Raw genomic sequence first — 22,652 nt, forward strand, 5'->3', positions numbered from 1 at the left:
AAATGTGTTTATTCGGATAAAATTATTAAATGTTTATAGTTTCTCATTTACATAAATACTATAAGTACTTATATGAAATATCAGCTAATTCTTATAGACAAATAACAAAGATATCAAATGGGAAACTGAAATAACTGGACTAAGACTACAATCAAGATTTGTCTAAATATATCAAAATGATATATGATTACCTAAAAAATTAAGCTATATATATATATATATATATATATATGAGCGGTAAAATTTTTTTGCTAGAATACCAATATGGGTTGATTCAAATAATTAGAAACTTATTCAACTTAAATAAAGTTTTAGATTCGAGTATCGTGCATTGAGAAATTTCTCTATTGGTAAAGCTTTACTTTTCAATTGATTGATCTTGTTCGAAACTGAATTAGTTGAAATCTTTTAGGCATCGAATCCAAGATGTGCACATAAAAAAAGATTACATTTACTCCTTAATAAACTGATTCGATTCGAACAGGATTAATCGAAACTTATTGAATTTCGAAGTATCAGCACGCACACCCAAAACAATGTTGCCTAGAGTTCAAATTAAATTAAAATATGTCTAAATACATCAAGATTGTGAAAATAAATATAATTATGGAAAATCAAAAAATGACTTTCCGCCGGAATTACGATTCCACTTCTTCGTGCCACAATTTTCCTCGGGCCCGAAAGGATAAGCTGAGACGGACAGGAGCTACCATTCCAACTTCCAAGGCAGTCCCCGCAGCAGCACATTAAACTCCGTGGGGCCCACCACGACCCATCCCCCAAGGTTGAAATACTTCTCTACGGCGGGAGCGTACTCCCACTTCCTCTACCATGGTAGGGTCCCACCTCCACAATGAGAGATACGGAGCATGCACCGGGAACATACAAAAAGGGATCCCATCTCCCATACTTTTTATCTCTTTCCCTTCCGAGTCACTTCGTCGATATTCCGTGAAGACAAAATTCATCCAATCGGACGGTGAAGGAAAGGTCTGACCTTTCCCCTTAAATAGTCCTCTCCCCAGCTGAATCTCTTCATCCCTTGCCTGCCTTCCCCCCCTTCGCCCTTTTCCACCAATTTGGATTGGACTCGGAATCGGAATCTCTACAGAGTGCATACCGGTAATGGGCTCTACGGTCGAGGACGAGCGATCCCGCCTTGAAGTTGGCCTCCTGCAGGTTCTGAACTTTGCTGCTCTGTTGCTTCGATCGGAAGAGTTTTAACCCCATCTTTTATCTCCTTGATTTCGATGGCAAACTTGATGAAATTGACTTTGTGTTCTTCTCTGTTTCCTCATTTGCGTGGTGATGTTCCTTTTTGTCCGACAAAACCGATGCGGGCTTGGTTATAAATGGAAAATTTTGTGACAGCTTGAGCCGTTGGGTTAATCAATCAGCTCGTGCTATTGCTGCCATTGCAGTTTGAGTAGCTGGGTGTAGAGGGGCTGCTCTCGCGGTGCGATAATTAAGTTTAACCATTCTCTGTGATGGATTGATCGAGCAAAAGTTTTTGACTTGACTTGATTATAGAATTTCTGTTCAGCGGGCAGGCTTTGTCGACACCGTTAATTCGAACAGCTTTACGTGCGAATCGGGTTATGTATCGCCTGATGGTTTAGTTGTTATTGCAGTGTGAATTCTCGTTGCGTTGTTCGAGGATAAGCCCGACTTTAGCTCAATTTTTTTTGAAAGCTAAACACAAAATCGTGTTCATGGTTGAGATATTTAGCGAAAGAAAAGTGTTCATGGTTGAGACACCGTTCTCGGTTTTCGCGGATTTTCTTTTCGGGTCAAAATAGTTCCGTAAAGTGGAATTCAGTTTAGCTACTATGATTCTGCCGTCTTTTCCTCAGAAGAATTTGCTTGGCAGGTCAATTATTATGTTGGTCGTACATACTTCTTATCTTGTTAGTTTATGAAACTTCAATCTACCGGTGCCCATCCCATTTCTATATCTGATTTTTGATATAACAGGATGGAGATGACAAGCTCTACACTGGGGATGGTTCTGTTGATCTCCATGGGAACCCGGTTTTGAAGAGCAATACTGGGAAATGGAGAGCTTGCCCCTTCATCCTAAGTAGATGAAACTTCCTCCTTCAGTGCTTTTGCCCATTTTGTTTTCTTTCTGCATTGACACTGATAATGAGTGCAACAATTTTGCAGGCACTGAGTGCTGCGAGCGTTTGGCCTACTATGGGATCGCTACGAATCTTGTCAGTTATCTCACCCACAAACTGCACGAGGGAAATGTTGCCGCAGCTAGAAATGTTACGACTTGGCAAGGGACTTGCTATCTTACTCCTCTCATTGGAGCAGTGTTGGCTGATGCTTATTGGGGAAGATATTGGACAATTGCCACCTTCTCCACCATTTACTTCATCGTAATCTCTCTCTCTGTCTCAGCCCTAGCTCTCACGCACTCACGTAGTTTAGGTGCCGAAGCTGGACTAATTAATTGGAATTGGAGAATCATCTTACTATGAAAATATCTTGATGTTTGATATAATTAGTTAAGCTAAGAGGAGGATTTTGTAGCTGTCTTCTTTAAGAGGTTAGTTATAATGCAATGTTCAGACAGCCTATTTTAATTTATTTATGTTTCTGGACGTTAATATTTCAGAAAATTTGCATCTGTAGTTTCATTACTATTATGGAATATATTCTATAAACACATCTACAGAGTAGGTTCCTAGCAGCAAAATCCTGGTTAGTGAATTTACATGCTTTTGTTCATATCTTCCCACTTATGAATATAAGCAGTTTGTACACAAAACATTGAACTTTTCACTGACACCAACTGCTTGTTTTGTATAGGGAATGTGTACTCTGACTCTCTCTGCATCGGTCCCTGCACTGAGGCCTGTAGATTGTGTCGGCTCCTTATGCCCTCCCGCTACGTCTGCACAATATTCAGTATTCTTCTTTGGGCTCTATCTGATTGCTCTTGGCACGGGAGGGATCAAGCCCTGTGTGTCATCATTTGGGGCAGACCAATTTGATGATACAGATCCTCGAGAAAGAATGAAGAAGGGTTCCTTCTTCAATTGGTTCTATTTCTCCATTAACATCGGCGCTCTCATCTCTAGTAGTTTGTTGGTGTGGGTTCAGGATAACGCAGGATGGGGATTAGGGTTCGGTATCCCTGCATTGTTTATGGGTCTAGCTATTGGGAGTTTCTTCTCAGGCACTCCCATTTATAGATTCCAAAAGCCAGGAGGGAGCCCCATTACGAGGGTATGTCAGGTTGTGGTTGCATCATTTAGGAAGTGGAATGTGAAGTTGCCTGAAGACAGTAGTCTTTTGTTTGAGGTCGGAGAGAACGGCTCCGCTATTGAAGGGAGTCGGAAATTGGAGCACACGGACGAACTCAAGTGAGATATATCCCTCACCAATCTTTTGGTTAAATACGACTATCTAATTATTTGATGATTAAAAAAGAAAAGGATCGTTTTAGCATGTCCCTGGAAATTTCTAAAAGTAAAGATATGGTTCTCTTATGTTCTTAGGATAGTTTTCCATTTAGTAAATGAGGAGGGGAGACTGGTCCACTGGATAAATTAAGATTGGACCAGATAATGCTAATGAAAACAGTAGCATATTAGATTGTGTTTCATCTGTCAGGGAAAAAAACTTACATTACTTCCCCTATTCTAATGACTAATTTGCCGGAGCAAGTGAGGAATCTGTCCGTCAAACTGATCTGAAACCTTGCTAACCATGTAACGTGTTTGAATTGCTTGAATTAACTTAGTGAGAAGAACAAGGAAACTCATTAATATATCATTATGATTTAGGTGCCTTGATAAAGCTGCGGTTCTCTCTGAAGCAGAAATCAAGAGTGGAGACTACTACAACCCATGGAGGCTTTGCACTGTAACCCAGGTGGAAGAACTGAAGATCTTGATTCGAATGTTCCCGATCTGGGCCACTGGAATTGCATTCTCTGCAGTTTATGCACAGATGTCCACCATGTTCGTTGAGCAGGGTATGATGATGGATACGACGATTGGGTCCTTCACTATTCCACCAGCCTCCCTCTCCTCATTCGACGTGATCAGCGTGATCTTCTGGGTCCCAGTTTATGACCGGGTCATTGTGCCAATCGCCAGGCGGTTCACTGGTAAAGAAAGAGGGTTCTCTGAGCTTCAGCGGATGGGCATCGGCCTCTTCATCTCGGTCCTGTGCATGTCTGCTGCCGCAATCGTGGAGATTGTGCGACTTCGGATGGCACACGATCTCGGACTGGACGACAAGGAGGTGGCTGTCCCGCTCAGCATACTTTGGCAGATTCCACAATATTTCCTCCTTGGTGCTGCTGAGGTCTGCACCTTTGTCGGGCAGCTTGAGTTCTTCTACGACCAGTCGCCGGATGCCATGCGGAGCTTCTGCAGCGCCTTCTCTCTCCTTACAACTGCACTTGGGAACTACTTAAGCTCGTTCATTCTGACCCTTGTGACCTACTTTACAACCCGAGGAGGGAGTGCAGGGTGGATCCCCGATAACTTGAACGAGGGTCACCTCGACTGCTTCTTCTGGCTTCTTGCTGGCCTCAGCTTCATGAACATGCTGGTCTACATTGTGTGCGCAAAGAAGTACAAGCAGAAGAAGGCCTCGTGATTCAATCCATCGTGGAAAGAATGGGTGTCTTCAGCAAGCCTTCCTTTGAAAGGCCTGCTTCTTCTTATAATGTGTATATAGTTTAGCGTTCCATGTTGGATGTGAAAAGAACATCTGAATGGCTTCAGATTCAATTGCTTTCACTTCCCTTGTAAAATTAAACATCACGATAGCAATGCTCGAACAATTGAAGCTGCTGCTTGAAAATTCACGATGAAACTGAAAAGTCATGGAAGATTTGTGGGTTCGACGAGATATTTGTGTCTGTTTCTGCTGCAGTGACTATCATTGATCGAGGACAAAAAACATTTGAAGAGCTGGACACGGCTTAAACTTTTAAGTGCAGCTGCAACTCAAGGGATGCTCAAAGAACAGCTTGTACTATGTTGCCTTTCCATTTGATCTATCTACTAGACAATTTTCTCATTCTAATTTCGAAGTGTTCGTTCCGGAATGAAACTCAAAAACTTAGGGAAGGAAACAAATTTTCTTCATCTTTACTTTACGAGAGATGTACTAAAGCCAATTCTGAACCCGTGACGGAACGCTTTAAGTACCGATTAATCAAGTTTGGTTATCTTCATAAAACTCAAGTTTGGCTGTCTTCGCATAACTCGTTATTCAAATGGCATGATATGCCACCTTCATCTACCCATTTAGGTATTGAGCCCAAAAAAAAAAGGGGGAAAAAAAACCATCCTATTTAGGTGAAATGGTACTTACGTGATGAAAAGTGTACGCCTGAGCATTTATCGTTGAACAATTTAACATGAACCGACTGAATTTCCTAGTATTCGTGAAAACAATTTCGATTAGATCAGGATTAGAGGGAATTTGGCAACATAGACACACTAAGAGTGAGAGAATTGATAGTTTACAGGTTTGAAGTAGCTGATGTTAATAAAAAGCAGGCAAAGTGTGTGATTTGAACCTTGTAATTTGCAGGGAAATGCCTACAGTTTTTAGGGTAAATTAAGTCTGATCATCCTTATAACGGTGATCAATTCAGGCTTTATAAAGGGAATTTGTGCTTCTGGTTGATGACATAGTTCAATGCATGAAATGGATTCGCAAGAAAAGCAAAGATTGCCGGTGCAAAGGTCGGTATAGTATGTGCTTCACCGGCGCAAATTCGTGTTTTTTTTCCTTTGAAATTTTTTTGAAATATAAGTTCTTGTAAACGAGTTTATGAGAACAGTGAAGAGCGGAATTGTGAAATCGTGCTCGATGTGGTGCAGATACATGAATTAATCTCTTATCATATTAGGAACACTAATCATATTTATTTTATCTTTTCTTAATGTTCACCTCTTTCAAGGTTACCGGGTAAGGTTGCAATCATAACCGGAGGTGCGAGAGGGATCGGAGCGGGCACTGCGAAACTCTTCGCCCAGCACGGCGCACATGTGATCATTGCAGACATAATAGACGGACTGGGGACCGACCTGGCGGAATCGATCGGGGGCCGGTACATACACTGTGATGTTGCGAAAGAGGCCGATGTGGAGGCCGCGGTGAAGTTTGCATTGGCATGGAAAGGTCGCTTGGACATCATGTTCAACAATGCCGGCGTCTCTGGGCCGGATGGGAGCATCATGCGCTTGGACATGGACCGGGTGAAAGCCCTGGTCTCGGTGAACATTAATGGGATCGTGCATGGGATTAAGTACGCGGCCCGGGCAATGGTGGAGAGCGGAAAGGGAGGGTCCATAATCTGCTCGGCGAGCTCAGCAGCCTCATTGGGCGGCCTCGCGGGCCATGCCTACACGATGTCAAAGGGAGCCATCCTGAGCCTCACTCGTAGCAGCGCTTGCGAGCTAGGCCAACACGGGATCAGGGTCAACTGCATCTCGCCTCACGGGGTGCCATCGGAGATGCTCTTGTTCTACTACAGGCGGGTGTTCGGGAGGGACGATGTGACGACCGAGGAAGTGTCCAGCGCTGTCGGGGAGAAGGGGAGCCTCATAAAGGGGAGAGGCGGAAGCGTGGAGGATGTGGCCCATGCCGCGGTCTTCTTGGCCAGCGACGAGGCGGGGTTTATCACCGGCCATAATTTGGTGATTGATGGGGGATACACTTCTGCTGCGACTGGGCTGAGTTTTATCTACCAGTCCTAAAGAATTAGATCACATACCATTAACACATCTAAGTTATTAGTATGAAATTAATATATATCTAAATGCCATTAGAAAACTGCGATTTCATTTGCAATATACAAAAGAAGTGTTCACTTTGAGAACGAATATGGTTTTTCCGCATTTCTTCTTTTCCATGGTGCAACTTTTTTTGTATGCTCCCCTTCGGAGACTATGCAGACGCTGCTATTACTGCCTGTCAACATACATCGCACGTCTTCGAACCGATCTCTCCAATACGATGTTGGCATGTCGAGGCCAAATCTAACCTCATCGTTGCCATTATATGTTGCTAGCACGGTAATTACAGATGCCTCCAGAGGTTGCCTAGACTCAACAAGCCTCGTCGTGGGCTTAGGAAAAACCTCGGACGCGGTTGTCCTTGCCCTGAGCTCACAAGCCAAGGGCGAGCCCGTGGGCCATCTTAGAGGCTCAACCTAGGAAGATATCGAGCCTAGGATTTCTCACTTGCCTCCCTAGGGCGAATCCCATTGTATCGATGAGACTTGGTCCAAGTCTATCAATTTCGAATACATAAGATGTGGTAGTATAATTTGTCGACTGTATCATAAATTGTTTCATTTCCTTCATATTTTTAGAGATTCACTCATGTAATCGGGTCTAAAACCCGGTTGACCCGACTACTCTTCGGGTCAGTACGGCTTCTCTCCCAGCCCTGCCCGTAGCCATTTTTGACCTGTCCTTAGGCTTTTCAGCGTCTTCCTCCTCCCCCCACCAAATACCTCAGAGAGCATAGAACGCCTCGACAGAGACACCGAAAGGGAGACTCGTCGCAGAGTGAGAGAGCAATGGAGGTGCCCGGATCGTCGAAGAAGATGATAGCGACGCAGGAGGAGATGGTGAATGCGAAGGTGCCGTTGCCGTACAGGGACCAGTGCGCCCACCTTCTGATCCCTCTCAACAAGTGCCGGCAGGGCGAGCTCTACCTCCCCTGGAAGTGCGAGGCAGAGCGCCACGTCTACGAGAAGTGCGAGTACGAGCTCGTCATGGAGCGGATGCTCCAGATGCAGAAGATCCGGGAGCAGGAGGCCAAGTCCAAGCAGTCCCAGGGCATCCCCCTCATCCCTAAGACTGCCAATGCCTAGTTCCCAGTCTGTTCTTCTCCCCCTTTCTCTCCGGTCAGTTGCTTCCGTTTCTCTAATTGCCGATCGCTTGCGAGTTCTGCTGACCTATTCCCGATTCTAGGGTTCGTTGTTTGTGCCATTTGTGGAGTTCTAATCAAACCCTTTCATAGGGTTTCCGATCAATTGAGCTGTCGTTTTGTTGCATTGCTAGGCAGTAATAGACCTGCTTATCCGTCAATTTGCAAATTTATTAACCCATTAATCTTCGTATGAGGAATTTGATGGTAATTTAGGACTGAAGATTGCATTTTTATCGGTATAGTCTGCAATTTGAGCTGCTTTCTTCGTTCGGATTGAGAAATGTTTGTTCTTAAGCTACCAATAATATGTTATTCATCAGTGATGAAGGCAGATAGATTCAATGCTAATAGTACCATGCTGCCTTCTTGCTAAATCGTGTACCGAGATCTCCCTCCGTAATACCTGTGCCTGTGAATTGAGAATGTGATATAGTTTGTTTTGCTTGCCTCTAAATTTTTCATATTTTTTCTTGGTTATACTGGTTGTATTTCTTATTTTTGGTAATAGGTTCTGGATTTTGAACAACCAGAAGTCAAGTTTGATTGATTGGTCTCTTTCGGAAAGTATTGCTAGAAACTTGGCGCCACCTTTTCCGTTCTTCCCACTTCCCTCTCTCTGTGTATACTGGCTTACTGTGATGTTCGTCCATTATTGCTGAAGGAAATTACCTTGCTGATCCTTGACATTTTGACCCTGAAACTCTTATCAGAAAGTTTTGGGAATTTTCAGAAATTGCAATTGTTACTGGAGGATGAGAGGAAGGTGGTGGTGTTTGATAAATTAAGTGCTTAAAATTTAAGCACTTAGTTAGTTAAGAAAAGAAGTGTATGAGCAGATGAGAGGTTTGATAAGGATGAGAACATGTATTTTGAGGAGTTAAAGGTAACAATAAGTTAAAAATGACTTATTTTATTAAGTCAAATTTTTTTACTTAACTCATTAAGTAGTTTTTGACTTAATGATTGAGTAGTAGACACTCATCTCTCATCTTTCCCTTCTTCTCCCATTCATTTTCCCTCATAACTAACTTGTAACTAATTTTTAAGCACTTATTTGATTAATTTGAAACAAACACATCCGAAGTATTTGAGGTGGAAGAGCTAGTGGATGGATAGAGACTTGAAAACAAATGGCTTTATTATACTCTAGGATTATGTTCATTCTTTATTCCCATTATCTCTTTGAGGAATCACAGGGGGAAGTGCCAAATTTGGTTGCTTTTGCATGCACTTCTAAATCGGTTAATGAACCTCATCAAATGTTAGTTTACAGATTTGTTCAACTTTTTTAGGAGTATGTGCTTGAAATAACATTGCAGTTGTGCACAGCAGATACGGGGTAAATTTGAGTCTTGACAGTGATCTGTTTTAGTAATTTCCTGTGGGTTGCATTCCGTAATTGGTCTGATGTGTAAATGAGGGGATTGTTAAATTATAATTGATAATTTAACGTACAATGTGGGTGCATCTTTCTGTTTACCTAGGAAAAAATAATCTCTTCACAATTTGGATGGAAGAGGTGAGCAGAACTGGGGAGGATAAAATTTTCATCTGCCTTCAACTATGTAGGATATGCTTTTATTCACTTGCTATTGCCTCCATGCCCCGACTGTTACATGCTCTGGGTGTTTGACTTATCCAAAATGTGCCTCTATCACTCCGTGCATGACCAACAATTTCAAAATGATCAATTTAGTTGGTGCTTTCTATGACATTAGCTTTAACTTGTCTTGCAGGAGAGAATGGACTTGCCGAATGCATTCGTATTTGCTGCTGGTGAAATTGGAAGTTGCGAAGCTTCTTTTTTAACTGTTGTCCAGATGAGTCCATAGACTGGCAGTTTCCCATGTTAATCCTGTTTAGATTTCAACTACCTTTCAGCTCATCAATAAAAAGGAAGAATCTCTTGACTATCGATCAAACGGCAGTGCCCGTCCACTCTTTTATTGGCATTTGGCTTCATATTTTGTGATTTTGTTTGGTACTTCCTCTGATCTTTTTAGTGGTTTATATCAGTCCTTAGATTGTTGGCCACCCTTGTTTTGGCAAATTCTTTTCTATAGGTGGATAGCAAATAAGAGTTTTTCATAGTTAGAGAATGGCCAGATAGTAGTCAGCCTCAGCCTTGCTCAGCCGATAATGCTGAAAATTTTGCAATCAAGTTTACAAATGTGTGGCTTCTCAAAAGCTTGATTCGCGGGCATGATCTCTCCATGCAAATAGATTTGTGCCTTCAGAAGTAAGTATCCTGTTAAGAATACTGATAAAAGTCTGAGGCCCACTCTAATTTCTATGCGTATCACTTTGCACATGCTGGAACCATAAGAAAGCACAAAGCAGGATTCGAACTCCAAGGAAAGAACTGTATTTGAATATGTTTGAAGTTTAGACAATAAGTAAACGGTGGACCAACAGTGGCACCAAATCTCATGAGAAATACTTCTGCAAACAGTAATAACTTGGGTACCTAATCATAGACAAAATAAACTACTACAATGCTACCTCTCAAGGCTTGAAACCTAATGGTTATCTAAAATCACAAGCCCGCACAGGCTCTGCTCAGAACAGTTTTACGTGGGCAAGTAAATACCCCCCAAAACCCAATCCCGCTTCCAACTAACCTCAACCATCTGCAGCATCTTCAGTGCATGACAAAGGGTTCAGGTTGCTCCACCTTTCAGTGACTTCCCATGAAATCTTGCAGGTTGAGATTTCTTCGATTCATCTCCTCGCAGGTTCAAGAAACCTTAAAACGAATGTCTGAACCAACAGATGATCCCACTGAACATTCAGTCCAATAAGATCCTTCAATTCTTCCCATTCCTTGTCTTGGTATCAGGAGCCAATGCCTTGACACACAGCCGTGGCTTAGTTGTGATTAGATTTTCAGGAAGAACTGATACTGCAACCACCAGTGACCCACTGGGCACTGCGGACAGGGGTAGAAGCTCAACGAGAACACATAACTGCAGTTTAATAGTTGAATTCAGCGATATGGGAAGAAAGCTAATGTGAGAAACGGGAGCAAAACCTTTTCGGGGGTGTCCTCTCACCTCTGGTGTTTTGAGGTCCACGACTGAATCTGAAATCACGCCTTTAACTGCACCTGCCACAACTTCAAAGCACTTGTTTCGGTCCAACAGGGGAAATTTATCGGATTTGGAACCCTGTAAAGTGTGCTTCGAAGTCTTCAACTCTGCCTCTTCGATGCCTCTTCTGTTATAACCAACTGCAAACTACAATCAAGCAGAAGGTTCCTTGTCTTTTATTCTTTACCAAGAATGTTACACCAGTGAACAATACATTAGTTTCTAAAGTAGTTTCATGGAATTATTCAAAATACAGGACATAAAATGTTGCCAAGCTAATAAAATTAGCATGTTGTCTCGGCGTAAGTGTACAGGAAATTATAATTCAGCATTCAGCTGTACTATAAGCAAGAGAAGTGTGACTGTACCTTTATAGGCTGATTGGCTCTTTCTTGCTTATCTTTCATAAATTCGAGAACAAGATTCTGTACCACTGTCTGCAGAGCCTGCTCATTCAAATTGCAAGTCGCTTGGATGGGGAAAATGCGATGGCACCACCTGCAGTACAAAATGAAAATTTCGTATCAATTTTCACCAGTCTCAATGGCAAGAGCCAACTGCTGTAGCAAGACAGCTGTGCTTATATAACAAGAGGGTGCCATATACCCTAACAAGATGCAATACCAGAATATGCAATTGCAAAATTCACCAGAGCAAGACAAACAAAAGAATGAAACACCAATAAATTATTAATAGCTAATTCTTTTTTGTCATTAAGATGAAAGAGTATTCATTAGTGAGAACAAGAGTATGCAGCTTTAACAGGATATATCTTTTCTGCCACTAAATGAGGGAAGCGTTCAATAGCGAGGACAAGATTGTGCACCTCAAACAACATGGATGCCTAATTATGAAAAATAATATCTTTTAGACTGCTCAGTCAGGTGAATGCAAGCTCTAGAGGATACTCAGTAATGCATCCTCCTCAAACATATGATTCCTTTTACTTTTTCCCCAGCTTGTATCTGAGGACAGTAGTGCTCTTCACCGACTACTCAATAATGAGACTTTAAACTCTTGAAAAGTCTGACAGGTTCGTGACACTTGAAGAAGAATGATTGCCATTTTTTCTAATAAATATGAGATCAATAGAGAACAATGCCACATCATTGTACCCGTACTTTATGAAATTTATATTAAAGACTAAACATTCGCGGTTTACAACTAGGGATAGAACAGATAAACAGCCAAAGATGCAAAATTGCAGATTAACATCCAAGGGGAGAATATGAGCAAGATGACTTACTGGGGTGGGCTTTGACTTCCAGACTTCAGGGACTGAATAATCTCCGACACAATCGAAACAGTATCTGTGGAGTGGCCTTTGGGGAAGGTAAATAAAACCAAGCCACTCCTGATCAGCTTCACTAATGAAAGAAGAGAATTTCTATCAACATCTGCATCTTCCTCTTTAGGGGTCGAACAAGCATCTTGGGGATGACCACCTGTTGAAAGGAGTTACATGCAAGAGTTACATAACAACTCAAACACGTCACACAGAAACTGGTCAAACAGAGATCTACCATTTTCATCCTTAGATTCGATTGTCACACTCTCACTCCCACCACCATTCGCACTCTCAACACCCGATTCCTCTGAGCACACTTTTCTTCTCTTAGCAATCCCACCTTCATCAGAAATCTCCGACTCCGAGTGACTAGGATCTCCATTATTTTTTGGCCTGCAGAACTGAAAGTATCGATGCCAAGAATTAATGAAAGGCAGGGTAGATTTCGACATATTTTAATTATGAAAAAAAGGACAGAAGAAATGTTAGCTGCCCAAAGCTACAGCTCAAAATCGTTTCTTTGGTTCCTAGGAACAAATTTAATTTGACAGATAATCCTCTCCAGACTCCACTCATTTGGAGTATCAATCAGCAAAGCATAAGCTTCGAAAAGGGCAAAAATTTCACCACTCATCCACATCGAACTGAGCAACAACAAGCAACACCCTGTTTTGATCTATGCAACCTCATGGAAAATCAACGGGTAGACATCCACAAATTTCATGGTTTGACTGCTTCAATGAGAAAAATGAAAGAAAAATATCTGAAAAGAAACCTTTCCGAGGATGGCCATGGCTTCTTTGGTGGCGCTCTTCTCCCTCTCTGTTGCCAAAGGAATCAAACAAGAAAACAACTTTCAGGCTCTTCTATTGGATGCTCGATCCAAAAACGTAGCAGTTCAGAGAAGGTGTTTGGAGTTACTGATAGTGCAGGTGATGAGGAAGCCGGAGTGAGAGTGGTGGAGAAGCGAGGCGGGGGCGTTGTAGTCGAAGCGAGGGATGCTTATCACTGCAGAATGCTGCTCCCATGGAGTCATCACCGTCTTCGTCGGTCCTTCGTCGCCTCCATCATCGGCTGAACCCATTGGCCGATACCGACTCTTTGTCCGCGGAAACCCTGAGAAGAGAACTGAGGCAGAGACGGCCTCGTGTTCGTTTTAACGGTTCTGCTGCTAAGTGCGACGGACTTTTGAGTCAGCAGAGGGAGAGGCGAGAGGCGGCCATTGCGGCGTCAACCCGACCCGAATTGAGTGATATCTGGCGGGTTCTAACCCGATCTGATTGTTGTGTATGCATGTATTATGTATCCTTTTTATTTCTTTCATCGTAGACTAGTGATTGGTGACTTGGTGAGGCATAACCTGTTAGAAAACCGAGCACGTGCGTAGCAAAAACTTTAAAATAGGTAAAAATTAAATTTATTGCATGCTCGTTTTAATAAAAAAACATCAAGATCAAATGTTGGCATGAGAAATTATCTTTTTAACAATAGATAACAAGATATAATGAATCCAGAAGAAAATCACATACTTACTCTTGTTGGATTCAGGTCGTTTTGACCGATGGATGGAACCGTTCAATTGTCTGGTCTCTAGCTCGTCTTCACGAACGTGTCACCATCGAGTATAACCTCCTCTCGACCCGTACACTCCGATTTAGGTCACCAAACTCGAACGGAACCGTCATGGAAGGAGAAGACCGCTTCAAGGATGTCTTGGACAACTCCAAATCGCTGAACCGAAGCCGGAATGGCCTCCGATCAGTAAGGGTAGTGGCATGGCTGAGCTGAAAGCTCTCGGCAGAACCTCTTCTCTTCTCTATCTCACTTTTCGGGTCTTGAGATTACTGATACACTTAGGGTTAATCACAAGATCATATCTAAATATAGATTTATCTTATGGATGTAATCGCAATTATTAATTAATCTATATTAATTAATAAATCACAAATTAGTCCTTACACTTTAAGTCATCTTATGACTTGCCCTCCAATTAAGAAAGAAAGACCATTCTAGTCCTTGACTCAAGTTTCCATTAATGGACAATATATTTATAGAAACTCTCAAAATAAGGAAATTCTCGTATTTCCTTAACTAGATTTATCCTTGATATTGGATTCAACTTCAGGGTGTGCTAGCATCCTTGCAACCACATTGCAAGCCTCATCCGATAATTAATTCATAATTAACTTTCTTAATTAGAATTAATTTTTTCTATTTAAATACGCTCAATGTATGTGATTAACTAAGTTCATCACCAAATGGCAATGAGATTGAAATATATACTCATTTGACATTATTAGAGACTCTTTCCGTAACGAAAAGCATAATTTCTAAAATGTCCTTAACTCCCAAAGTTCATGAGTGATACCAAACATCATATCATGACAATCAAAATGGTGAAGAATGTATAATTAAAACATTCTGATGAAAATGTGATCGTACATACCATGCATTGAGTCCCTTCATTGGATTCCTGAATTATCACAAAACGTGGAAATATCTTCAGCAAGCACTTTTTTCTTGGGCAGTAATAGCATTCCCAACTATACCAAGGAAAATCCCCTTTTCCATCTTATTCTTTAATTCTCGGATGTAAAAGCAGAGGATGCCAACAATGATATGTATATTTGTGCGTGTGTGCGTGCGTAATTGTCCAAACTGAAGAAGAGGTTTTGGTTAAGAAAAACCAGAAGCTGCAACCTTTTTAACAACCGGACGGATATTTACGTGCAGCTCATCATGTTAGTTAGCTGAAAAATTTGCCATTAGCATTTCGGTTTCCTTTTTGCTGGATTTCATTTGTATTTCATTTTCAGCTTTTGCCATCCGACAAACAGCGATCACTTGTCAACTTTATCCTCAAAACTTACAGCATAAACTCCATGTGTTTCAAAGTAAGGGTCTTTCAACAACAGAATTTCTGCCTTCCATATAATAATATTCAGTTGGAATTTCTTCTAACGAAGATTAGCGTGGAACAAAACAAAAACAGAACATTTCCATGGATGGTGGAATATGCAACTAATATATGGGATGCAGCTCAACGTTAAACATGAGAAGAAAATCTGCATCTGTGCTGTGAATATATTTCTCAAAGGTTGACACTCACAATTTCCTTAACTATCTCGACCAAAGTATTAATAAAATCGATCGACTTCAGTTGTATAAAAGGTAACAACAATCTGTGAAATTACAGAAGAAACTCTACTAAATGCAGATGTAAAGGAATGATTCTCCAGGGATCATATTAACAGTTGTTTCTGTATGGAAGAAGACAGTCTGTATCACATCTAATTGGTCGAGAAGCCAGGCCATTTCTCATATGTCCCAGTGCTCCACCCTGGTGGTGGTGTTGGCATATGCCAGGTCTGAAAAGCTGAGGGTGCGCTGGTTGTTGTAAAAGGACGGTTGGACTTGTTGATACTCTACCACTGGAGATATCGGGATGGCACCACTTGAAATGTTGAAGCCTTGAATTGAAAAGTCCTGACCCATTAGTGGTGGCATCAATATGGCAGGATAGGGCCGAACCGTCGGTTGAATAGTGGGCACTGGCTGAAACTCTGGTCTGATGGATTGTGGATGGTCTTGAATAGGTGCAGGTAGGACAGAAGCCGGGCATGGCATGTTTGGTCCTTCGATGGATCTGAAGAATTCCTCCTGATGATGTGCATCTGGTGTGTTTGGCGCCAAGGGTTGCATCTGAATCTGACGACATACATCGAAGCTCGGTCTAGGGTCTGCAAGGGCCGCCACAGGCATTTGATTAAGATAGTGTCGCACCTGTCCAACAAATAGTGATAACTTACGACTTCATCTTCAAAACTTACAGCGCAAAGTCCATTTGGCTCAAAGTAAGGTCTTGCAGCAACAGAATTTCTGTGTTCCATATAATAATAATAATCAGTCGGAAATCTTTATAACGAAGATTAGTCAGTATTGTGCAGAAGATGGGACCAGACAATTGGTTGAACAGTGGGCACTGGCTGCTGAAACTCCGGTCTTATGAATTGTGTATGGTCTTGAATATGTGCAGGTATGACCGGAGCCAGGCATGGGATGGTTGGTCCTCCGATGGAACTGAAGAATTCCTCCTGAAGATGTGCACCAGGTGTGTTCGGTGCCAAGGGCTGCATCTGAATCTGACCACATATGTTGAATCTCGGCCTGGGGTCTGCTGGGGCGGCCATCACGAGCATCTGATTAAGGTGGTGTTCCACCTGTGCAACAAACAGCGACCACTTATCAGCTAATTTATCCTCAAAACTTACAGCATAAATTCAATTTGGTTCAAAGTAAGGTCTTGGAACGATAAAGTTTCTGCGTTCCATATAATAATATTCAGTTGGAAATCTTTCTAAGGAAGATTAGTCGTGTTGTGCAGGAGATGGGGCTGGACCATTGGTTGAACAGTGCGCACTGGCTGACACTCCTGTCGAGCGGGCTGCATCTGAGTCTGACCATATCCGCAGAAGCTCGGCCTAGGATCTGTCGGGGCCCCCATCACAGGCATCTGATGAAGCCGGGATTGCATCTGTCCAGGAAAGGACAATCCTGGGACTTGATGAAACTGGCCGATATGGGACTGAGCCACTGTGGGGGCTGCTTGGGACAGTTTGACCGCTTCTGGACGTCGTGCTTTTCCTGGATCGAGGGGACGAGGTCGATCCAGTCCTCCTCCCGTACGACTGTGTCATTAATGCTCTTCCTCTGCCTATCTTGCCTGCGACGTTCTCTCCGTTCAGGATACTTTTGGGCATGGCTCGCTATTTCGGTCGTATTTGGCAGCATAGGCGTTGAAATTTCCTTCCATTTTTCTGTCGACGTTTTGTAGAGATCATATCCAAACATGAATATCCTGTTTGTCAAGAAACATGTATTTCTCACAAAACACGAACTAATTAATATGTATACAAATTAGATAATTGGACTAGCTAGTGATATTAGCAAACAATGCGCAACGAAATTGTCTAGGGACTGATATAGGTACACGTTTTATCACGGGGTCTGATTAATTTGTAATTTGTATATAATTAGCTGTGCTTTTATGCCTAGCAAAGATTATCGGTCGAACTCATCAAATAAGCAAGCCTGCCTGACGATTCCTTGCAATACAAGAAAATACAGAGAGAGAATTGCTCTCTATTTCTTCAGTTTACACCACCAGAACGTCGGACATTAGAAGAAAATAAATATCACTACGTTACGTACGTACCTGCGCTCATCCTCAGTCCAGGAGACTGCTTTCTTCCTCTCGGGCTTCTGGCGCTCCACCAGCTCGCCAACTGCTTCCTTCCTCTTACGCTTCTGGCCCGCCTCAGCCTCACCTGGGGCTGGGATGATAGCTGACTGTCCGTGGTCTGTGGGACCCTCTGGAACGGCTTCCGGGACCAGTAACCATTTGTCAAGATCATCCAGAAATTCATTGACAGCATGCCCGTCCAGAATCTCATCGAGGTTTATGTCCAGAAAATGATCGAGAGTCATGCCACCATTGGCGACAGAAGGCGCATCAACAGCCTGATCCTTCCCACTGATGCTTCCTTCGCCACCGCTGTCCATATATATGTTGCCAAGAAAAACAGCGATGGAGTTAAGTTGTCAATCGAGGAGGCTATACGCTATAGAGAGATCGGTATATATGATGAGGGTAAGCGTGTTGTGGGATGTCCATGTGTTCAGATGGTACGTACGTTTTATAAATTACAGTGTTAATTAGGATCCGTAAGGATGAAGATTATGAGATAGATATTTGAGGGAGAGGATATAGGAGAATCTGAATTATGGGAGGGAGAGTATATAGGCTACGGTGGATGATCGAAGATTACAAGATTTTATTTTGTTCTTTTAAATTTTGATTTAAATAGCAGTGTGGCTAGATTTTAGCAGAACGCAGCACTTATATATATCATCGAGAAAGAAAAAATAAAATCCAATGGTGAATCTAGGAGGATTAGGAATATCTGAGCAGCGGAGAGAATATTGGGAACATGGATTTATGAAAATTAGACTTTCCATAGTTCGTTTAATAAATCTTCTGATTGGTGGAGAATGAAATTTACATCACTTTGCCTATTAACATTTATATCAAGTATTCCTTTAATCACACTAACGTTTACTTTGCGTCCGTCGGTCCACTAATGTTTCCGAAAATGTTTCAGTTCGGTCACTAACGGATCCGTCTAATAACATTTTTTGGACATTTATCTTTAGTTTGTATCGTATAAGCGATTAAAACCTTTACATAAAAATTTTGAAGTTCAATGGATCGTTTCTTGACTTACCATTTTCAGAATTCCTAATAAATTGATGTTGAGAGTTAAAAATGAGTAAGTTTCACATCGGAAATATAAGAGGAATTCCACAAGTTTATCAGAGATTGGGTAACACAACCTATCAACTCGATCTTTTGGGTTGAAGATGGACCAATCGTTTATAGGCCCTAGTGAATATTTTACATGATATCAGAGCGGGTTATGATTTTGTGCGCACGTATGTGGACTCACACCACACCAGGTTTAAGGTCTGTTTGTGAGGGTAGCCGAAAAATGCATCTGTGTTGACCCGAGTGTGGCTAGGTCCAATTTCGAGGCAACGAATAATGCGCCTCATGTTAAGTCGGGCCTGAGTGTGGAACTCGTGATCAGTTTGGTTTGTCCCCTCTCGCCTGAGCACGGAAAAGGATGCCCGACTCGTGATTAGTTGTTGAGGGCGGGTGTTTAATCGCACATGACACGTGATGGACCACACATTGCCACGTGAGGGCGGGTGTTGAGACTTAAGAATGAGTTAAGTCCCAATTGTTTATAGGCCCAAGTGAATATTTTACAATTGATACCAAAGGTTCCACACTTTTAACGTTTTCATAAGTCTTAATAGATTGATAACAAAGGTTCGTGTCGAAATGTTATTATCGATCAATGTTATCCCTAACCTGAATAATGGAACTTGCTTCAATAATCATTCTCAATAAATAATTGATGCTAAAAGTTCGCCTCGAACTACAGTCATTATTTTTCAAAGTTATTCTAACCCAAAATACCAAAAATTGTCCGATAGTCATTCTTAATAAATTAGTCAATATATCATGAGTACGATGTATAACGAATATTAAAATAATTACAAATAGTCATTCAGTTAGCTATCCAAAATTTGGCCAAATGGTAACTAATTTCAGTTACTTTTTTTTTTATCTTCTACGTATGTCACATAATCAAACTTAAAACATTTTCAAAATTCTTTTTCTTCAAGTAACTTTTTTACTTCCTTATAACTATTTTTGAATGTCCAAAGCATGTTCAGAAAAACAAGTATTTTCATTTTTTTTTCTTTCTCCCATCCAAATGAAGTCATAGAAATGCGGGTCATGGTGGGGAAAAATAAAAAGAAGAGAAATAAGGGGTGTAAAGGCTAAATGGAAGTGAATGGGTGCTTGAACAAGAGTCAAGGGGAATCAAAATATCAGAATGTAAGAGAGAATAGATATGAGTCTTTCTAAAAAAATTATAAGAGTATATTTGAAAAAAATGTAGAGAAACACTAAAAAGGCTTCATACTTATACATATTTATTTTTTATTTCATATCATTGTCAATTATAATTTTAAATTGAACATAAAAATTAATAGGAAATGCTTTGAAACCAAAAAAAATCAAAATATGCTTAAAAATATACTATCAATTGAAAAACGAAAATGATATGTTTTTTGTATTTATAGATATAATAATAAATTTTCATTTAAAAATATGTGAAGTAGTGAAATGCATGTAATTATTTTACTAGTTTTTTTTCACGGTGTGAACCCTATATTCAGAAGTTCAATTGGGTCCCGACTAATTCAGTCGAATCGGGTTGATCCACTAAGGAGTAAAGCTCTCACATAGTAGATTTTTTACATTCATAAGGATTCAAATCCGAGACTTTGCTTTAGCGGAACAAGCGTTAAATCTCTTGAACCAATCCATGTAGGTTATTTTACTAGTTCTTAAAGTTTGTCAATTCGATCGCTTTCATTGGTAACTTTTAATAGTATTAAAATTATTCATAAAATAATTCAAAATTAATCTTTTGAAATAGGAAATTTAAATAAAAAATACATAAAATTGAAAATGTTTGAAAAATGAAAAGGGAAATAAAAGGTAAAAAGAGAACTCCAACCTTGGCTAGGTCAATAGTCGCTAGCGGCTCGAGGTCTGCTACCACTAGGTAGTTTGGTCAATTGAAGCTGTCCATCACCATCTCCATCGGAGTCATCAACAGTCCCACTAGATTTTGTTGTGGCTATGCATCGAAGAGGGAAGCAAAGGCATATCTGGTATGGTGGGCTTATCTTGAATACCCATCAGTTGTTTCTCTCTTCATTATCCGCTGTAATTTCTTATTCAATTTAATGAAAATTTTAAAAATATATAGAAAATGAAAAAGAGTATAATTCAAAGAGACAGAGAGAGGAGAGTTGATGAGGTGTATATATACGTAATATGCAAAATTCACATCTATTATATATATTTAACGTAGACTCCTATTGATGACAGAGCTCCGCTCGAACACAAGAGCTCACTGTTAACCTTCCCCTCAACTCGTGGTGCTACGTCCTTTCATGTCTCTTGTTCATTTATCATATTTAGCGCTTGTTCGGCTTAAATAAGGTTTCAAATTTGAGTACTTGTGAATGTAAAAAATTCATACTGGAAGAGCTTTATTCCTTAGTGGGCCAATCTGGCTAATTGGATTAGTTGAAGCCTAATTGAACATTCGAATATCATGGTTAAAAAATCAAATAGGGAAAGGGTGCAATAGGCAAAAGGGTGCGAGAGAAAAATTGAGAGATTTAGTTAGGATATTGAAAATTTTAAATTTATCGAAAAGGATACAATGGGTAGCCATAGCCATAATCTAAGTGTGAAAAAAACGGTAAGAAGCTCCATTTTTTTTCACGTATGGGTATAGATCGACCTGTAAAAAAAAAAAACAAGAACTGAAATAGCCAAATAGGTTACTTCGCAAAGAAAAAAGTAGGAACAGATGTGTATATATATATATATATATATCTCCACCGATTGGAGAGTTGATGGGCGAGAAGATACCTTTTAAATTGCGAAAGGGTACGTAATCAGAAGAGACAAAAGGTGGCATGGTCCGCGAATGGGCTTTATAACAAATTTGAGGGTATTATGGGAATATTAAAATATATAAGAAGGTATTTTAGGGAGTGAAATGCGAAAAAATAAGTTGATGAGCGTCACATAAGAAGACCCAACGTATAAGCATTACAAACAATTTTTTTCTTCTCTTTCAAGAAACCACTCTGATTTAGTTTAAGATTATGCGTCGATTCCAGTACTGAACCCACGGCCCATATTCGATACCCCGTTCGAATGTATTTGTGTTCCATAACCACAACTAGACAGGGCACGAGGTTGGAAATTTTCTGACCTGTTGACAATATCGTTGTTTGAGTCATAAGGTTTCAGGAGTTCGGTTTTCCGCCTAGGTAACATAAATCATGAATGAATTGGGAATTTCCCAACCTTTCCCAACTATTTGCACCCAAGGCAGAATCAGACCGATAAAAAGACTTCCAGAACAGGAACGGAACACTTCCATAACGAGAACAGAATGTAAGGGATGAAGCTCAACAGTAAACGTCAGAAGAAAATCTGCACTCCTTTTCTGTTCCTCGAGTATCTTTCAAAGGTTATACACACATTTTCCCTAATTATCTCGACCGAAGTATTGATAAAGTTGATTTACTTCAGTTATAAAATGTAACAGGAATCTCTAAGTTTACAGAAGACATTCTACTAATTGCAGATGTAAAGGAATGATTCCCATGGATCATGGCGAGTTGTGTCTATAAGGATCCGAAGACAATCCATATCGCATCTAATTGGTGGAGAAGCCAGGCCATTTCTCATATGTGTCGGTACTCTACATTGGTGGTGCTGTTAGCACAGGCCGGGACAGAAAAGCTGGGGCGTATACTGCTGGTTGTTGTAAAAGGACGGCTGGACTTGTTGATACCCTGCCACCAGATATTCCGGGATGGCACCACCAGAAATGTTAAAGCCTTGAATTGAATAGTCGTCCCAACCCACTAGTGGCGGTATCAATGCAGTGGGCGCGGGCTGAAACTCCTGCATGAGGGACGCTTGTATATGCGCTCTTGTATAGGTGTAGCTGGGACCAGAGGTGGGCGAGGGATGGTTGGTCCTGTTATGGATCTGTAGAGTTCCTCCCTAATATGTGCAGTTGGGTGTGTTAGGCGTGATAGTCCAAGTGACAGGCGGAGTGGGCTGCATCTGATGAGTCTGACCACATATGCTGAAGCTTGGCCAAGGGTGTGCCGGGGGCCCC

General features: G+C 41.1%; 5 protein-coding genes across 5 annotated transcripts; 3 read left to right on the plus strand and 2 right to left on the minus strand.

Moving 5' to 3' along the window:
- Positions 1 to 1,022: 1,022 nt before the first annotated feature.
- LOC116196430 (protein NRT1/ PTR FAMILY 8.3) lies at positions 1,023 to 4,875 on the plus strand. The gene is made up of 5 exons (XM_031526139.1): positions 1,023 to 1,179; positions 1,975 to 2,080; positions 2,167 to 2,384; positions 2,818 to 3,374; positions 3,798 to 4,875. The coding sequence occupies exons 1-5, from the start codon at positions 1,126 to 1,128 to the stop codon at positions 4,618 to 4,620; spliced, it is 1,758 nt and encodes a 585-aa protein (XP_031381999.1). The 5' UTR covers positions 1,023 to 1,125; the 3' UTR covers positions 4,621 to 4,875.
- A 1,046-nt stretch (positions 4,876 to 5,921) lies between these two features.
- On the plus strand, positions 5,922 to 6,792 carry LOC116193848 (short-chain dehydrogenase reductase ATA1; the record flags this gene model as incomplete). The annotated part of the gene is made up of 1 exon (XM_031522595.1): positions 5,922 to 6,792. A coding segment is annotated over one exon (816 nt), but the record flags the coding sequence as incomplete, so codon positions are not given.
- A 680-nt stretch (positions 6,793 to 7,472) lies between these two features.
- LOC116196217 (NADH dehydrogenase [ubiquinone] 1 beta subcomplex subunit 7) lies at positions 7,473 to 9,887 on the plus strand. Its single transcript, XM_031525836.1, has 2 exons — positions 7,473 to 7,894; positions 9,657 to 9,887. Exon 1 carries the CDS (start codon positions 7,565 to 7,567, stop codon positions 7,859 to 7,861), a length of 297 nt encoding a protein of 98 aa, XP_031381696.1. The 5' UTR covers positions 7,473 to 7,564; the 3' UTR covers positions 7,862 to 7,894; positions 9,657 to 9,887.
- Positions 9,888 to 10,259: 372 nt separating this feature from the next.
- On the minus strand, positions 10,260 to 13,465 carry LOC116196216. Its single transcript, XM_031525835.1, has 7 exons — positions 13,219 to 13,465; positions 13,073 to 13,119; positions 12,533 to 12,698; positions 12,256 to 12,454; positions 11,378 to 11,507; positions 10,974 to 11,156; positions 10,260 to 10,886 (listed from the first exon to the last, which is right to left on the minus strand). The coding sequence occupies exons 1-7, from the start codon at positions 13,379 to 13,381 to the stop codon at positions 10,728 to 10,730; spliced, it is 1,047 nt and encodes a 348-aa protein (XP_031381695.1). The 5' UTR covers positions 13,382 to 13,465; the 3' UTR covers positions 10,260 to 10,727.
- A 3,335-nt stretch (positions 13,466 to 16,800) lies between these two features.
- Positions 16,801 to 17,859, minus strand: LOC116193849 (transcription factor KUA1-like). The gene is made up of 2 exons (XM_031522596.1): positions 17,513 to 17,859; positions 16,801 to 17,155 (listed from the first exon to the last, which is right to left on the minus strand). The coding sequence occupies exons 1-2, from the start codon at positions 17,857 to 17,859 to the stop codon at positions 16,801 to 16,803; spliced, it is 702 nt and encodes a 233-aa protein (XP_031378456.1).
- Positions 17,860 to 22,652: the final 4,793 nt, after the last annotated feature.

Source organism: Punica granatum, chromosome 2 (assembly GCF_007655135.1).
Source record: "Punica granatum isolate Tunisia-2019 chromosome 2, ASM765513v2, whole genome shotgun sequence".
Taxonomy (NCBI): Eukaryota; Viridiplantae; Streptophyta; class Magnoliopsida; order Myrtales; family Lythraceae; genus Punica; species Punica granatum.

Excerpts from the sequence above, each read along its gene's own strand:
- LOC116196430 (XM_031526139.1), top strand. The coding sequence starts at position 1,126 with ATGGGCTCTACGGTCGAGGACGAGCGATCCCGCCTTGAAGTTGGCCTC. Across the intron at positions 1,180-1,974 it reads TTGAAGTTGGCCTCCTGCAG|GATGGAGATGACAAGCTCTA; the intron begins GTTCTGAACTTT and ends TTGATATAACAG. Across the intron at positions 2,081-2,166 it reads AGCTTGCCCCTTCATCCTAA|GCACTGAGTGCTGCGAGCGT; the intron begins GTAGATGAAACT and ends ACAATTTTGCAG.
- LOC116196217 (XM_031525836.1), top strand. The coding sequence starts at position 7,565 with ATGGAGGTGCCCGGATCGTCGAAGAAGATGATAGCGACGCAGGAGGAG.
- LOC116196216 (XM_031525835.1), bottom strand. The coding sequence starts at position 13,381 with ATGGGTTCAGCCGATGATGGAGGCGACGAAGGACCGACGAAGACGGTG. Across the intron at positions 12,699-13,072 it reads CCATGGCCATCCTCGGAAAG|TTCTGCAGGCCAAAAAATAA; the intron begins GTTTCTTTTCAG and ends CGATACTTTCAG. Across the intron at positions 12,455-12,532 it reads CGAATCTAAGGATGAAAATG|GTGGTCATCCCCAAGATGCT; the intron begins GTAGATCTCTGT and ends TCCTTTCAACAG.
- LOC116193849 (XM_031522596.1), bottom strand. The coding sequence starts at position 17,859 with ATGGACAGCGGTGGCGAAGGAAGCATCAGTGGGAAGGATCAGGCTGTT. Across the intron at positions 17,156-17,512 it reads TGGACTGAGGATGAGCGCAG|GATATTCATGTTTGGATATG; the intron begins GTACGTACGTAA and ends CTTGACAAACAG.